The 18,277-nt window shown below is 36.5% G+C and overlaps 1 protein-coding gene across 12 annotated transcripts in view; it reads right to left on the reverse strand.

The window, feature by feature from the left end:
• Nucleotides 1–18,277, reverse strand: part of CPLANE1 (ciliogenesis and planar polarity effector complex subunit 1) — a 131,757-nt gene that overhangs the window by 76,950 nt on the left and 36,530 nt on the right. For 11 of the 12 annotated variants that reach the window (XR_009502291.1, XR_009502290.1, XM_059916252.1 and 8 more), the window contains 10 exons: nucleotides 17,550–17,714; nucleotides 12,667–12,805; nucleotides 11,409–11,518; nucleotides 11,131–11,289; nucleotides 10,906–11,014; nucleotides 8,927–9,227; nucleotides 6,647–7,556; nucleotides 1,765–1,913; nucleotides 985–1,151; nucleotides 377–465 (listed from right to left, as the gene is read on the reverse strand). Coding sequence is in view for 10 of the 12 variants with exons in the window: in XM_059916252.1 (XP_059772235.1) it covers nucleotides 377–465; nucleotides 985–1,151; nucleotides 1,765–1,913; nucleotides 6,647–7,556; nucleotides 8,927–9,227; nucleotides 10,906–11,014; nucleotides 11,131–11,289; nucleotides 11,409–11,518; nucleotides 12,667–12,805; nucleotides 17,550–17,714 (2,298 nt within the window). In the remaining 2 variants the exon portion in view is untranslated. The remainder of the gene's footprint in view (nucleotides 1–376; nucleotides 466–984; nucleotides 1,152–1,764; nucleotides 1,914–6,646; nucleotides 7,557–8,926; nucleotides 9,228–10,905; nucleotides 11,015–11,130; nucleotides 11,290–11,408; nucleotides 11,519–12,666; nucleotides 12,806–17,549; nucleotides 17,715–18,277) is intronic. The other variant, XM_059916250.1, reaches the window with a different exon arrangement.

The following is an 18,277-nucleotide window of genomic DNA, read 5'->3' on the forward strand; positions in this document are numbered from 1 at the left end:
TTAGAGATGTCTGTGTTCTACCTGGAAATCCAGTGTATAGAGTTTTGAGAAAACAAATAATACATAAAAGTGCATGTACGTGTAAAAACTGCACACTACTGCTGAATTAGACGTCCTGAATATGGAACACTTGCATCACTCTTGATTAAATTAATTTACTACAGCAGTTTATGAAATTAACATTTCATTGCCTGAAATTATTAGACATCTAACTAATAATAGAATTTCAGTGAAAGAAAAATGCTGCATGGCTATACTCTACAATCCACAGTACACTTTTAAGAGATAATAGCCTTGGTTGGATATATTGAATAAAACACTATAGTGTTACCATAGCATAATTTAAGTAACTTTATCCACTGCTTAATAGACTTACTTCTTCTAAATGCTGTGGTAAAGTCTGCATCTGCATGTAAGAGGCAATACTGGGACTTTTAACAATTCCAACAGATTCTTTGGCATCCTCTACACAGAAACAAGAAGGAAGAGAAAACTGACCTTTTGAAAAATAATCAATTTTCTTTTTAGAATGTTCAGAAATATTATAGGAAACAAATATAATGGCAGAAACATTTTCTATCCTCCTTACAAAAATATCTTTAAACACCTAGAGACAACCCCTCTTCATCAAGTGAATCACAGGTGAGCCTTGAGAGGCCTCATGTCAGTGTGTATAACTCCATACAAAGCTCTGAGAGTTTCTGTTTTAAAGAAGACTGCCAAGGAAAGGTTCATAGAATTGGTTCACAGCAATGAGGAGACCCATAATAATTACACAGCAAGGCAAAAGGCCCCAAAATTGTATATTCAGGTTATAAGTTAATATGCTTAACATTTCATAAATATTAAATACTCTTTAAATATTTGGCTTTAGGCTATTATAAACATGCCAATTTAGATGTAAGACTAAGTTATCTCAGATAATCATTCACCAATATCAAATTAGTAAGGTCAAACAAAAAAAGATTAGCTAAATGAACTGACCTTCATAGTCTGATGGGTATATATCCATTTCCTCCTGTGTAAATGTTTCTACTTCTAAAAGATGCTCCTCAATATCTATAAATTCTTTTTCAGTATCATCAGTGACAGAAATAATCTCATCATTGGTTCCTTTTATTTCGGGGTTTTTCACTTCAGTTGGCATTCTACTGACAAAAATGAAGCAGCTAAAATTATAACTCATTCTTGGGAACAAAGAGCTTGCTTTCAATTGATTCAGTTTATTGAAAAAGAACAAACTAAGCTTTCGTATTTATAAAGTCTTTGTTTTTTAACCATGTATGGCAAATACTAGAAGCTTAATAAAAGGTTGTTCAATGAGTAACTGAATGTCCCGTTTTTATTTACTCAAAGGATTAGAATAATTTTGACTTTTCTAAATTTGCCATTCTCACAAAGGAATCTTCCTGCTACCAAGGCTTCAGCTTTAGTATTCAAAGATACATTACTTGTAGTATTACTTAATACGTAAAAATGGATGAGATGATTAGTTCAACTTCCTCTGACACAGGAAATCAATGAACATAATAAAGGGATCTCTTGGGATGAATTAGCTCCTCTCTTAGAAGATATAAGATAGACCAACACGTAAAGAAACAAAATTTGTAATGAATTGTTAAAGTACTTCAGAAAGCACTCACTTACTGCTTCTCTAGTTCAAAGAAATGCTCATTTCTTTAACTTTCAAGGGTTCAATTCTCCTTTAAGCCCAAACACCATCAAACAAGGTATTTGAAAACGAAGGTATAATCAGCAACTTACTTCAAGATACTTTGACAAGATTCATTTTGATCATTTCTTTCCTCTGTCCCACCTTGAGTGGATAGTGCAACAGAACAGCCAGCATCTGTCTTATAATCACTCTCTCTATTGGGTCCATTCTGAGGCTCAGGGTAATTATTCTCTAGCACCTAAAACAAACCATTTATAGTACTTAATATTCATTACTGAATCCCTTACTTTTCATTATATTTTTAGATTATTAATACTTTCTACAGAACTTCTCCTGATTAAGTCTCTTATTCATTTACCAAGTATTTACTGCATTTCTAATACTCAATATTTGATGCTGAAGCAATAACTAAGTCTTTATTCCACCTAGAAAAAATAAGCTTGACAACCTAAAGAGTATTCAAAAGAAATCAGCCTTACAAACTTGAAAGGTGTATCACCAGTGTTTTCAGGCCACAGAACAATAGCAATAAAAACGTAGAGTTGCTTTCATTTCACACTCTTCACAGTTAAAAAGACATTTAGTAATTATTTCAAAATGACATAGTAGGCAAAAATATATGCAGCTAAAAATACAAGGAATGTATCTCTTTTGTTTTACTTAGAAATTTAGGTATGCATCACCTAGAAACACTTAAAAATTTCAGTGACAACAAATATCACAGTATCTTCTAAACTACCTTACAATAACAGAAACTGATCTCAAAAAAAGGAAAAAAAAACCACAAAAACATAAAACAAAACAAAATTTCTTCAACCCAGAATAAACTAGTTTAAAATGAAGGCAATTCAAAATAGAACAAATGAAGAATTAAAAAGTGTGGAGGGGTGTTGACCAAGATGGCAACACAGGAGGCTCCTGAATTCTCCTCCTCTCACAGACACACTGAATGTACAACTACACACAGAAAATTACCACTGAAAGAAATCCAGAAACTCACTGAGTGACTCCTACACATCAGGGTAATAAGAAAATACATGTTGAAACAGGTAGTTAAGGCTGAAACACAATCTGACCATAAACCCCAACCCCGGAACAGCACCCTACAAGCGGGAGGGAACTTCTAACTTCCAGCTTCTAAGAAGCAAAGGGTTTGGACCCTACATTTAGTACCCAAACTTTTAAGACTCCTACTTGAGAGTCAGGCCCCCAAAACACCTAGCTCTGAGAGCCAAAGAAGTCTTGTATCCATGAAACCCACAAGACTATAGCAAACAAAGAACCAGTTATTAACAAGTGTGTGAGCACCAGCTGCAGCTATCCCCACAGGGCTTAGCACAGAGGGGCAGGCAAAAACAGCCATCTCCCAGTCTTCCCCTGGAATGAGTCCATCCGCATACTTTGTAAGCTGCTGCCTGGGGATCCCGCACCTGAGCACTCATCTAGGGCTGGCTACAGCCCTCCCCAGAGACCAGGGAAGCCAATGGACACCTCCTCTATCTTCTCTATCTAGCCTGCTCCAAGTCACCAGTATCTACCCAGAAGGAGCCTGTATACACGTATGCTGTCCCAGTTTTTGCAGCTGCTGACTGAGGGGGAGGTCCCTGGATCACCTGTCTCTGATAGCCGGTAGGGCTTGTATTCACAAGTCCTACAGGACTGTAGCAAACAAGGAAGCAGTTCTTAATGGGTGCAGGAATACCCACAATGGCTATACACGTGGGCCCAGACCATGGGGAGCAGGCAAAAATACCCATCTCCCGGTTACTCCCCAAGAAGGGCTTAACTACATACTTTGCCACATGCCGTCTGAGGGTCTGGCTTCCAATCAGCCTGCATCTGGTGCTAAATGCGATCTACCCCTTTGGGACACTGACAGGTCTTCGCATAACCTCAATTACTAGGAATCACTAAAAACAAAGGAGGCTTAGATAATCACACAGGTTTCAGAGACAACCAAAAGCTCAGGCCAGGCTAACTGATGAGCTTCATCTCCTACATAAGACCACTCTGTTCAGACTGGGCGATGTGGCTATTTTATCTAATGCTCAGAAACCAACAAAGAAACTCAAAGAAAATAAAGAAACAGAGGAATATGTTCCAAACAAATGAATAAGATAAATCTCCAGAAACAGATCTTAATGAAAGAGATAAGTGATTTACCTGATAGAGATCTAAAATAACAATCACTGAGATGAGGGGAACAATGCATGAACAAAGTGACACTTTCAAGGAAGAGACAGAAAATACAAAAAAAGTACAAAACGTAAATTAGAGCTGAAGAACACAATAGCTGAACTGAAAAAGTCACTGAAGGGATTCAGTAACAGACTAAATCAAGCAGAAAAAAAGGACCAGAGAACTCAAAAATAGGGCAGTGGAATCAAAGAAGCAAGAAGGAAGAAGAATAAAAGAGTGCAGATAACTTAAGGGACCAATATATGCATTATAGAGGTCCCAGAAAGAGAGAAAGGGGCAAAAAGCTTATTCAAAGAAATAATGGCTGAAAACTACTCAAACCTAGGGAAAGAAACAGACATCAGATCCAGAAAGCCCAGAGAGTTCAAAAACAACATAAATCCAAAGAGACCTACACCAAGAGACAAAAGTTAAAAACAAGGAGAGAATCTTAAAAGCAGCAAAAAAACAATTTGTTACATATAAAGGAACCCCTATAATGTTGTCAGTAGATTTTTCAGCAGAAATTCCGTAGTCCAGAAGGGAATGGCATGATATATTAAAAGTGCTGAAAGAAAAAAACTACCAACCAAGAATACTCTACCCAGCAAAGTTGTCCTTCAGAATTGAAGGAAAGATAGTTTTCCAGACAAGCAAAAGCTGAAGGAGTTCATGACCACTAAACCAGCCTTACAAGAAAAGTTAAAAAGAGTTCTTCAAGCTGAAACAAATAGATGCTAATTAGTAGCAGAAAAACATATGAAAGCATAAAACTCATTGGTAAAGGTAAATATATAGTTAAATTCAGAATATTCTAGTGTTGTAATGGTGGTGAGTTAAACACTCATAACTTTACTATGAAGAATAAATCACAAAAGTATTAAAGATAACTATAACTACAATAATTTATTAATGGATATACAATGTAAAAAGATACAAATTGTTACATCAAAAATATAAAATGCAGGGAGAGGGGTAGTGTAATAAATATGCAGAACTTTTGTATGCATTCAAAGTTAAGTTATCAGCTTAAAACAGACTATTACAAATATAACTTGTTTTAGTATAAGCCTCATGGTAACCACAAAGCAAAAGCCTATAGTAAACAAACAAACAAAAAACCCACAAAAGATTTTTTAAAAGGAATCCAAGCATACCTCTAAAGAAAATATTCAAATCTCAAAGAATAGAGCAAAAGAGGAAGAGGGAGTTCCCTGGTGGCCTAGTGGTTAGGATTTGCACTGTCACTGCTGTGGCCTGGGTTCAATCCCTGGTCGGGAAAGAAACTGAGATCCTGAAGCCGTGTGGCATGGCCAAAAAAAACAGCAAGAGAGGAAGAAAAGAACAAAGGAAATACAAAACAACCAGAAAACAATTAACAAAATGGCAGTATTAAGCCCATACATGTCCATACATATCTATAATTGATTTAAAGGTAAATGGACTAAATTCTCCAATCAGAAGACATGGAGTAGTTGAACGGATTTTAAAAAAGACCCAACTGTATACTGCCTACAAGAGACTCACTTCAGCTTTAAGGACACACACATACTGAAAGTGAAGAGATGGAAAAGTATTCCATGCAAGCAGAAACCAAAGGAAAACAGGGGTAGCTATATTTAGACAAAACGAACTTTAAGCCAAAGACTATAACAAGAGACAAAGAAGCTCATTATACAATGATAAAGGGGCCAATTCATCAAGAATATATAACATCAATTAACATTTATGCAGCCAACATAGAAGCCAACACAAAAATTAACTCAAAATGGATTAAAGACTTGAAAGTAAGACCTGAAACCATAAAGCTCCTAGAAGAAAAGACAGACAGTTAAGCTCCTTGATGATGATTTTTTGGATCTGACACCAAAAGCAAAGGAAACAAAAGCAAATTTGAATTATACCTCAATAAACATGAACAAAAAAGAACAAATTTAGATACTATTGGAATTCTCCAAATATTAAAAAAAAAGTCCATGTCCCAACTACTTTACCATATAGAAATTTGTTTTCCAAGAAATTCACCTCCATCTTTTTCTGGAGTACAACAGCAAGTACTCAATCAAAAGATATTTATGAAAAAAATACTTGCCTTGCAAACAGTTAGGTTAAAAGAGCAGCCTTTTACTTGCCACTGGGTAGAGAAAAGAAAGAATAGCCCATAAGCATTAATTTCTCTACTGATACCCATCTGCCTTTCTAGGTTTGGCCCTCCAACCTCATCTGCCAGATAGTATAAGAAAAGATGATCCCCTAATACATAGAGTGAGACATCAGTAATAAAAACTGAACAGCTGCCTAGTCCTCCCTCATCTGAACAAAACCCTAAAACTTTAAAAAGAAATAATAGAAATGTAATACCACTTGTAATATCACTTAAAATTATCTCCTTTTTCCTCCTCATTCTTTTTTTTTTTTTTTTTTTTTTTTTTTTTTTGGCCACACCACGCAGCTTGCAGGATATATCAGTTTCCCGACCAGGGATTGAACCCGGGCCACGGCAGTGAAAGCACCAAATCCTAACCACTAAGACCACCAGGGAACTCTCTCTTTTTCTTTCTTATAAACACACATGAAACCTCAAAACCTCACAGCCTCTCTGAAAGCACTTTAACCCTAATTTATCATTTTTAACAATTAAAGGAACCACTTTAAAAAATTAGGCGATACAGGTTATAATCAGCATTGTCATTAACTTTGTTACTTAGTGATTCTTTATTAGATAGGGAAATATAAATATAGTTTTAATCTAAAATGAGAATTCTCATTTGTATGTAATTAACAATTCTTTACCTTAATAATGGCATTTTTTGCCTTATATGTAGCAAAATAGGGTTGTTTCAAAAGCCACAATGATGTAAGAATGGCAGCTGTAGAGGTCTTTACACGAATGACGGGACTGTGCTCACAGGATGACGCAGTGAGACCAAAATCACAGAGCAGTCTTCTATCAGACCATCTTATCATCCATTCCAACAGCCTTCTTATACTGCCAAATGTGTTATTTAGTGCTAGAGGAAGATCCTCTTGAGGGTTAATATCGTTGCGTTGAATTGCTTTGAAAATACATCTTCTAGTTTCAATAGACTTGGGAGTGCAAAAACTATGGTTTGACAATCTCTGTATTAAAGTTTTCTCTGCATTGTCATCTTGTATTCTGTAAACTGACTTCTGTTTTAAACCAAACAACCCACTCTTCCCTTCATTTTTATTGACTTCATTCAAAGGGTTCTCTAAAAAAGGCCTGATCCCTTGATTAACCAGTACAGAAGCTGAAAGTGTCTGGTTTTCTGATTTTTCATACTCATATGACTCAGGAGCAACAACAAAGCAAGAGCCAGCTCTAAACACATTCTGGCTTTTGGTTTTGCCCTGACGTCGTTTTAATGTTGTATGTACATCAAAAAGTAAAGAATTAAGTTCATGTTCTCTAAGATGTCCAGAAAAGCTAGTTAGAAATGGAATGCCAGCATCCTTGGAACCAAGTAGGTCTCTTTCAAGAACATAACTCAAGAAGAGTTCAAGGAATTTAATATATTCATCATCGTCACGTTCAAATTCCCAAACACCTATTACAGGAAGTGCATTTTGTAATAACTTTTCATGATCTTCTTTTCCTTTAGGGTTTTCCTTCTGATTACATATTTTCTTTTTTCCATTGGGCTTACCAGTCAATGTTAATTCCGTGTGATTTGGGGCATTTCTATAGCAAAATAAAATTTAAAAAGACAAAATTAAGATCATTTAATCACTAAAAATGATCTTAGCATTGACAATAAAAATTCTCTCCGCTGGTTAAGTCATACCTCTTGTTTTTTAATGCCTTGATAACCTATCTTTCAAATGAGGGGCAAAGATCTCTAAGTATTCACTCGAGCTGAACATTCTGAGTCCAAAAAATATAACAGATTAATATCAAAAGGGAAATTTTATGTTAAAAAAGATTAAAATGGGTTCACAGGAATTTCACTATTAAAAAAAACATGACTTTTTCTGGGGAAAAAAAAAAAAGGTCCTCTAACAGGTCAGAATTTAGAAATACTGTACAAAGTCAATAAAAAATCACAAGCCACCAATACACATCATAGTTTACAGCTTTCTGTTTCTCTCTTGCATCTACCCCTTTCAGCTTCCCTGTATGATATGCAAGAAGCAGGACTGCCCTCAGGATTCTTTACCACACAAAAGTTGGGTATTTTTCTAAACACTTTCTGCTGCTATTAACCTGTTGGGCAGGCACCTAACTGCCAGCCATAATTACTTTTAAATCTGTTTCCTTTTAACATGGTTCTTAGGGCAGAACACAGATCCCTAGTTCCCTCAATAAAAGAAAGCTTCCAGTTAGGCACCTGGGCTGAAGCCGCCATGTCTCTTCCTATTAAGAATACACAATAAGCAGCCTCCAAGGTATTCCTGTGCTAACACTGAAGTTGCTTGGTGAAACAAGCACATCATTTATGATACTACCAGATACAGTTTAAGCAGATGTTTGAAGTAGATGATATTATTTCACTTAAGCAAGATTATGGTTGATTATATAGTCTTTCGATCATGAGAAGGATAAACTGCATTGTAGATACTGAATTATAAAGAAAAAAATCTGCTTAAATCAAAGTAACAGAGGTTTAAATGATAAGCAAGAATTTCTCAACAATTTACAGACAAGCTTCAAAGATGAATGTGCAAAGAGAAAAAAAAAAAGATGAATTTGCAAATTCCTTCCCTGGAAACTCTAAAAATAATATAGCTAACCAAATAATCCTGAACTATTTAAGTCTAAGATTGCTAAAAGAACTAAAAGTCCTCCAGTGAACTCTAGAATTTCATCTACTCATTTTATTTTATACCTTCAGGTGGCAAAATTATTTTGTATCTCAGTAATATTTTAAATGGATTGTCAAATGTACAGTCTCATCTTACACTCCTAACATTCTTGTGGGTATGGAGGGTGGTAATAATATAATCAGTGAGGTTGCTGGAAATAAAAATCAGGTCATCAGTTGCATGAAAATACTGAAAGTACTTTGTTCCCAAAGGAAGTGAATGCTTTCTATTATGAGATCTCAATTGTACCTTTGAGAGAAATGTATCCTACTTTTTTCTTCAGCCAACAAAGCTTCCAAGAAAGTATCAGCTGTATCTGCATCACTGTGGACCAGAGAATTCCCTGGTTCTGGGAGTGTGCTCCTGCTCAAACTAGTTCCCAAGGAAAACGTGTCAAAACCTAGAACCTCAGCTGGTTTTTCTTCTTCAGTTGGTTCCCATATATTCATCTCAAAAGAACCTATATTTCTCTGCACACGTTTCAGAGCTTTCACCCTCACTTTATGGATAGAATGCATGATAACAGACATCATTTCCTGAGTTTGGGGACCTAGAAAGAAAAGAACAAAAGGCCTTAAAGTTCATTAAAATGTTTCAACTCAAGACATAAGGGGATCCAATTCTGGTTCCCCCTGGGAACATGAAATCTAACTGATGGCTAAGGCTTAGTTCTACAATCTTACAGATCATGCTTTTTTTCAATATCTGTTAGAAAGGTATGGTCCATATTTTTAAGGTAGAACAGCAGAAGCTAGAAAAGGTCCATTAAAGAACAATAAAAGTGACTCCATAAAAAAGTATGCCCTAGAAAACAAAAAATTTAGAAGTAATTTAACTGTTTCAAAAACCGGATAATTAGAGAAAGAATCACTAACATTCTTCTCATTCCCACAGAGTGGCACACAAGAGAAAATACGTATAATTTTAGCCAAAGAAACAAAAACACCTTTCTGACTTCAAGTAACAGGAAACAATAGAAAGGGAAGTTTTTCAAGACTGCCTACATAAAAATTTTTAAATATCATTAATACATAAACACGACATTTTAGAGATTTCAAAAAAGTCTGAAAAAATATAAATCACAAATACAACGTAAGTACATTAATGCAATAATGTACAATCATAGGATAGTTCTAGACTTAAATAACTAGACTATAGTTCTAAAACAGAGAGTAATTTGAATTCTTTAAAAATTTCTACAACATTATGAATACCTCATTTTATTGTACTTCACAGATATTGCATCTTTTACAAATTGCAATATCTGTGAAGGTTTGGGGCAACCTTCAAGCAAGTCTACTGGTGCCATTTTTCCAGCAGCATTTGCTCACTTCGTGTCTCTGTGTCACATATTGCTAATTCTCACAGCATTTCAAACTTTTTCATTATTATGAGATTTGTTTTGGTGACCTGTGATCAGTGATCTTTAATGCTACTACTGCAAAAAGATTATGACTTGCTTATGATTATGACTCGGATAATGGTTAGCATTTTTTAGCAATAAAGTACTTTTTTAATTAAGGTATATACATTGTCTTTTTTTAGAGCACACTTAATAGACTATAGTATACTGCAAACATAACTTTTATATGCACTAGGAAACCAAAAAATTCATGTGACTTGCATTACTGCATTATTGACTTTATTATGGTGGTCTGGAACCAAACCTGTAATATCTCCAAGGTATGCCTGTGCTTAATGCCATTGAACTGCACACTTAAAAATGGTAAATTTTATATTATTTATATTTTACCACAAAAAAAAAAAATTTTTCACAAGGTCATCTTGAACGTATAGTATAAAATAAGGAGCATAAATAACCATAAAAGGAGAATACTAGTTTTCAATAAAATATCTGCATTATACAAAGCATTATATATTCATTTTATATGTTTTATCTTGTTTAATCCTCTTTCAATACATATTCATAAAGAAGTATTAATATACTCATTTTACAAATAAGGAAAAGAGGCTCAGAGATACTGAGCAACTTGCCTATGGTCACACAGTCACTAACTGACAGAGCCATGACATGAAGTCAGCTTTGTCTGGTTCCAAAGCAATAGAATTGGTGCTTCCGTAATGGGGAAGTGCTTCTGACTTCTCATACTCCTATCTCCAAAGAGAAATGCATAAAAACATAAGCACTAGAAAATAAATGCTTTCAAAACAAAATGAGAATCTTCAGCAATTTATCTATCAGATATCTAAGAAATGACAAATAATACCTTTCACAACATAGTGTCTGAGTCTCTGTTGAAGAGAGTGATATTTTTCTCTTAAAGGAACCCTTATGTCCTCAGGATTGGGAAATGCTTTCACAAAAATTTCTGCTACCTTCAGAAAAATTTAAAAATGAGTTTTATGAGCATCATTCTTAATTACAAATAAAATTAAAATTCTTTACAGTCTCTGATTCTGATTTAGTTTATTTTCACCTACATTTACATTACCTCTCTGATTGGTGGCAGTTCTCCAATGAGGCTCAAAATTAGATCCTGAATAAGTTCTTCAATATTAGAAAACCGAGAGAAGGGTAGCATTCTACAAGCCCATTCCACTGCACTGAGACAGTGCTCAACCATGCAAGAATCAAACTTCACTTCGAGGTCCTAAACGGATATTGAAAGATATCATTTCCTTTTCACTTTAGACAGATAGACTAGATTCTTCGATCAAGCAATAATTTCCCAAGTAACATTTATTTTTCTTCTTCTTGTGTAATTGATACCTTTTTTCCCTCCACATTTTCTCTTGCCTTCTGATATTGCCTGCAGCTATAGGATAACTTATCACGGGCATGCAGCATCCAACACAAAGCACAAAGTTCTCTGAAGCAACCTAAATCAGGAATGGAAATATGAAAGAAGGCTGTATGAGTATATACATTAATATTATAACAACTGTTGGTTATTTGTTTTCCAAAATAAATGTCTTTATACTGTTGATTATAAAAGAAACATGCTCATCCTCAATACTTTATATAAAATTTGTGGAGATCCTTACAGAATTTTTACACATATTATTCCAGAATATTTCATACATGTCACTTGCATGAAAATATTAAAAACTTTATAGAGTAAATAAGCTACTCTATTTATTGGTAGTTTACTTGCTTTAGAGTATATTGTAGATATTTTTCAAAGCCAATACACATAGCTCTACTTAATACCATATTGTTAATTTATTTGGAAAATCACTTATTAATAGGCATTTAAGGGACTTCCTGGTGGCACAGTGGTTAAGAATCCGCCTGCCAATGCAGGGGACACGGGTTCGAGCTCTGGTCCGGGAAGATTTCACATGCCGCGGAGCAACTAAGCCCATGCGCCACAACTACTGAGCCTGCGCTCTAGAGTCCACAAGCCACAACTGCTGAGCCCGCATGTTGCAACTACTGAAGCTCGCGTGCCTAAAGCCTGTGCTCCACAACAAGAGAAGCCACCGCAATGAGAAGCACTGCAACGAAGGGTAGCCTCCGTTCACCACAGCTAGAGAGGGCCCGAGCACAGCAACGAAGACCCAACACAGCCAAAAATAAATTTATTAAAAAAAAATAATAGGCATTTAAGTTAAAAATTTTTCAATATTAGAAATATAATTTCCAATATAAAACAATTTTTTATTAAAAGTAATACAAGTACACAAAGATATATAAAATCATACTATGTATATACAGTTTTGCAACTATCTCTTTTTTCACCTAATATATCTTAGATACCTTTTCTTTTTTTTTTTTTCCTGGCCGCACCACGAGGCACATGGGATCTTAGTTCTCTGACTGGGGATCAAACCTGTGCCCCCTGCAGTGGAAGCACAGATTCTTGACCACTGGACCACTGGACCCTCAATATATTTCCATATTTCCACGGTCTTTTCATTATCAGCACAGTACTCTGTTACATGAAACTTCCCCGAATCAAATGTAAAATATATCATTACTAATATTTAGGCCTAATTTCTAAGCAAGCAGCTCATTTTGGACAAACCTATTGCTTTAATGGACACTTCATCAAGCTTGTGGTCTCCAGTTGCTCCAGGTCGAAAGAATGCTACACCTCCTTTACAGAAATTAAGTAACGACTGAGGGAAAGGACTCAATGAAGGAAGGGATCCTTTCATTCGAATCTGATAGTAAAGAAAGAATATGTTAATTACCAGTCATATAAGTCAATTTTTAAGGAAACTATAAAGCAACAAACAAGGCAGGTAAGATAAACCACAAAGAGTGGAAAACTCAGCATGGTTCCCATACTATGTAAGAAAATATCCCTGAAATCACTTGTACTTTCAGAAACTTAGCTCACAAATTTAATTCAACAAATCCACTAGGCTAAATCTCAAAGGAAAAAAAAAAGGTTCTAGCCAAATTAACCTCTCTTGTCACTCAGTTTTGCCTAAAAAGTTCTGTATAAAAAGAATTTAATGCTATTTGCCCTGACTTTCCCCAAAGGAATAGTAAAGAAAATAAACTTAAGTATCTAACTCTACCTATGTGCATTACCTAAAAACTAATACAGAAAAAGGTATATCTACATACAAAACTTTAAAAAACTAATCTATAGGTGACAGAATTACAAAGTCATCATTTGGCAACTCCTAATAAAAAAATGACTCTAGCGAGGATCATCAATAAATGCTAAATTAGGTAAAAAATTGATGGGTTGATGGAGAACATCATAGTGGGTGGAACATGACCCAAATTCATTGATCCATCTCACTATCATGAAAAGTGAAAGAAAAAGACGTATATGCAACATGATGTGCTGCAGAGGGGAAGTATACAATACCACTTATGAAGGATTCAATTCTAAGAAATGTTAACCTGAATTTAATCAAACCTGTCTACTTTGATGAGAATAGATTAATTACCAGCTTAGAGAAAATAAAAGAAAAGAGGAACAACTTCAATGACACTAAACGAAAAAATGACAGACAAATCCAAAATATGGTTCAGGACCAACTACCTAATCTCTCTAACAAATCAAGAATAGAAAATAAAGGAAACTACTGTGTGTTAAAGGAAACTGTGATAGAATAAAAGAAAAGGGGGACTTCCCTGGTGGCACAGTGGTTAAGAATCTGCCTGACAATGCAGGGAACACGGGTTCGAGCCCTGGTCCGGGAAGATTCCACATGCCGTGGAGCAACTAAGCCTGTGCGCCACAACTACTGAGCCTGCGCTCTAGAGCCCGTGAGCCACAACTACTGAAGCCCACGCACCTAGAGCCCATGCTCCACAACAAGAGAAGCCAATGTTATGAGAAGCAAGTGCACTGCAAAGAAGAGTAGCCCCTGCTCGCCACAACTAGAGAAAGCCCACATGCAGCAACAAAGACCAAACGCAGCCAAAACTAAATAAATAAAAATAAACTTATTTTTTAAAAAAAGAATAAAAGAAAAGGGATCTAAGAGACATAAACCTGGGAAGAAAAGGATTAGCAGCAGGCTTGTAATCTATTTTCTCCCTCTACTATTCACTTCCAGAAAGACATGATCTAGTCAAATCCCCTTGTAAGCATGCTAAGGACAGACTTCTTATCAAACAAATTAATAGTATTTACCAGATGTACAGAGTCTGTCTAGGTTGGTTATTAGAAACAAATCTAGAATGTATGGATTTATGGAATATGACCCCTGGAAAATGTTACACAAGCTATATAATTAGAGAGATATAAAAAGGAGATGTTAAATAACTGAAATAGCTCCCTTTTGTGTCATGACGTTAAAAAGAAGACCAGGACACATTCTTCTGCAGTGAGAAAAGACTTGGAGCAGTGTATGCAATTCCAGAGTTCGCTACACTTCATCTATATCTTTTCGCTACCTATATCCTTGCAATTATTGGTGCAGTTTGACCATGGATGAAAAACATGTGTCTACACAAAAACTTATACATAGGGGCTTCCCTGGTGGCACAGTGGTTACGAATCCGCCTGCCAATGCAGGGGACACGGGTTCAATCCCTGGTCCGGGAAGATCCCACATGCTGCGGAGCAACTAAGTCCATGCACCACAGCTACTGAGCCTGCGCTCTAGAGCCCATGAGCCACAACTACTGAAGCCCGCGTGCCTACAGCCTATGCTCCACAGCAAGAGAAGCCACTGCAATGAGAAGCCCGCACACTGCGGAGCTTCCCCCCACCCCACTCTCTAACCAAGAGTAGCCCCGGCTCGACACAGTTAGAGAAAGCCCGCGCGCAGCAACAAAGACCCAACGCAGCCATACGTACATACATACATACATACATAAATACATAAATAAATAAACTGCACCCCCCCCCAAAAAAAACTTATACATAAATGTTCATAGCAGCATTACTCATAATAGCTAAAAAGTGGAAGCAATCCAAATGTCCATCAATGGATGAAGAGATAAACAAAATGTTATATATCCATACAATGGAATATTATTCAGCCACAAAAAGGAATAAACTACTGACTCATGCTATCACATGGATGAACTTTAAAACCATTATGCTAAGTGAAAGAAGCCAGTCACAAAAAGCCACATATTGTATGATTTCACTTATATAAAATGTCTATAGTAGGCCAATTCGAAGAGACAAGAAAGTAAATTAATGGTTGCCAGGGGCTGGGAAGAAAAGGAAATGGAAGTTACTACTAATGTGTTTCTTTTTTGGGGTGATGCAAATATTCTGGAATTAAACAGTGGTGATGGCTGCACAACTCTGTGAATATACTAAAAACCAAGGGATTGTACATTTTTAAAAGGTGAATTTTATGGACTGTAATTTATATATCAATTAAAAAATGATAAAGAAATTAGCTAAAATAAAGATTCTGCATTATATTAGTTTCCTATTACTAGCCTAACAAATTACCAGGAATTTGATGGCTGAAACCAACACCCATCTACTACCACACAGTTTCTGTGGATCAGAAGTCTAGGTACAGCTCAGCGGGCTCTCTGCTTAGAGTCTCACAAAGCCAATCAAAGTAACAGCAGGGCTGCCTTCCTTTTTAGAGATTCTAGGGGAAATTTATTTCCAGGCTCATTCAGGTTGTTGACAGAATTCCATTCCACGTGGTTATAGGACTGAGGTCCCCCATTTCCTTACTGGCTATAGGCTGGGGAAACATTTTCAGTTTCTAGAAGCTGCCTTCATTCCTCGGATAATGGCCCTCTTGAAACCAGCAAGGTTGAACCGAGTCCTTATCACTCTTCTAATCCTCCCTTGTGCCTCATTTCTCCTGCCTTCCTTTTCCACATTTCACTTGCCTAGAGCCTGTGCTCTACAACAAGAGAAGCCACCGCAGTGAGAAGCCCGCGCACCGCAACGAAGAGTCGCCCCCGCTCGCCGCAACTAGAGAAAGCCCGCGCGCAGCAACGAAGACCCAACGCAGTCCAAAAAATAATAATAATAATAAAGGAAACCGTTTTCTACAACAAGCAATTTTTAAAATAAAATTTCCTATAACAAACACTCAGGCTCAACAGATCTTGAAACTATTAAAAACAGTCTTTCAATAATACAGGAAAACTCTTTGCCCTTCTTAGTAAACATCCTTAAAAACACCTTTGGGATAACAAGATATAGAATGAGTATAGTTTTAATAGTTTTAACTTGTATTTTTATGGTAGCTGTATGCAAATTTCACAAACCTTTCTCTCTAAAAAAAAGGATAATTTTCAAAAACAACTTGATAAACAACTTCTCAGTCTCTCTTAGGGTTTCTACTAAAAAAAGTTGTAAACTCTCGTTACATTTAGTAATTTAATCAAGGGCCAAATTTTAGATTTTGGGGGCTAATAATATTTAGCTCCACATTTTACAGAGAGACAGACAACAAGGGAATTGCAGCTGGGTAAGGGACATACAAGCAGATGTCCCATCTGGCTGTAGATCAGGTAAGAATGCAGCTACATCTCAGCTGAAGTCAGTGTAGAAGAGGATGACAGCCCCAGAATCAAACTGAACTGCCCATCTCCAAAGACAGGAAGGGGGAGACTCTGACTGGGGGTGACTACTGCAAGGAAACACACTGCCAAGTACTAACTCTAACTCTCCACAGTTTGACACCACAGAAGCCCCCAAGGAACACAGATAACGTCTCAGGAAGAAGTGGGGTAAACCCTGAATTAAGCTCAAATCTTCAATGATTGTGGGAAAAGAAAGTAACTGGGGAAAAAAAAAAGTAACTGAAATTACCTGGAATTAACTGACCAGGTTACACTTTCTATTGTCAGACCACATGGGACTAACACTGAGCTCCAGTTCAGAGTCCTTATCTTTCAGCAGAAAGAACCCGGTCTGTCCAGGTTTTGTACTATAAATAAGCCTGAAACTTATGGATTTATAGGGCAGGACTCCTTGGGAAAATATCACAATTATAAATATTAATAAATATTAGTATATTTAAATTGCTTACCATACTGTTACCGAGTCTAAGCTCATACTGCTTGCTGCACTACAGGCCAATAATCGAGAAATGAGTTCTTGGGGCAAGGAATAACGACTTGATTCAGAAAGCCAGCAAACCGAGAAGATGGTGGGCTCATGCCGCAAAGAACCATCTTGCCTGAGTTAGAATTCAGGCTCCTTTTATACTAAAAGGGGAGGGAGTAAAGTCAAACACTTCCTGGTTCCCATCAGCCTCTGGAAGGCATGTGTTAATTTCTTCCTCCCTGCAGTCATTCACAGGTGGGCCTGGTCAGGACGTTTCCTGTTAGCTAAAAAGAGGTATTTTAGCTTAATGCTCATTACCAGGGAAGCAGGGTTCCCAAACATGGGCCATTATGTATAATTTAAGGTTAGAGGCAACAACCCTTTAGTGATTAACTTGTAATAGAATACAAAAGGTTCTTCCTTATTTCAATAGCACATAAGTGACTAGGACATTTCCATACCTTCTGCATGACTTTTCTTGCCCATCTCAACTGCAAGATGTACCACTGTGCTACAGGAAAAGAACACCGAGCTGCCCGGAAAAGCAAGAGAACACGCTGAAGGATTCCAGACACCTTTTGGCGATTATTTTTTTCAGCTTTTAAAAGAAGATCATCACCATCTTCCTAAAAAAAAAAATAACAACAATTTTAGTAGCTAGTAAAACAGAAACTTAAAATGTTAAAGTGAAAATAAAGATAGTGCCTCTCAAAGTAGAATATTCCTGGACATCTATAAAGGAAGTTTTGAGGCATGGCCTCAGATATTAACTATAGCTATTTCTAGTGTCAAGGAAACACTTCTCTCACCTCAATGTAAAGGGATAAGTCGACCCTAATCCCAAGTCTTCGGCTACAACAGTTGAAGCCATCACCCCTGACTCCATGGGTGGAATGTTACAGAGAAAGCTCCTTTCAAAAAGAATGACTTTTCCCTTCCTCTTCCTGGAAAAATCCCATTATATTTCAATGTCACCTCCTCTGTGAAGCCCTCCCATTCTGTGCTACTATGACACTTTGCTCAGACTTCCATTATAGCTTTCACTAATCTATTCTTGCTGATTTATGTATCTGTTTCCCACACTATTGAGAACTACCCAGGAGCAAAGGCCTTGTCATATAGTGCATAGAGTAAACTCCAGTATGTGGTAGGATCCAACAAATGTTTCTTGAATAAACACAATTCAAGT

Source organism: Balaenoptera ricei, chromosome 3, assembly GCF_028023285.1.
Source record: "Balaenoptera ricei isolate mBalRic1 chromosome 3, mBalRic1.hap2, whole genome shotgun sequence".
Classification (NCBI taxonomy): domain Eukaryota; kingdom Metazoa; phylum Chordata; class Mammalia; order Artiodactyla; family Balaenopteridae; genus Balaenoptera; species Balaenoptera ricei.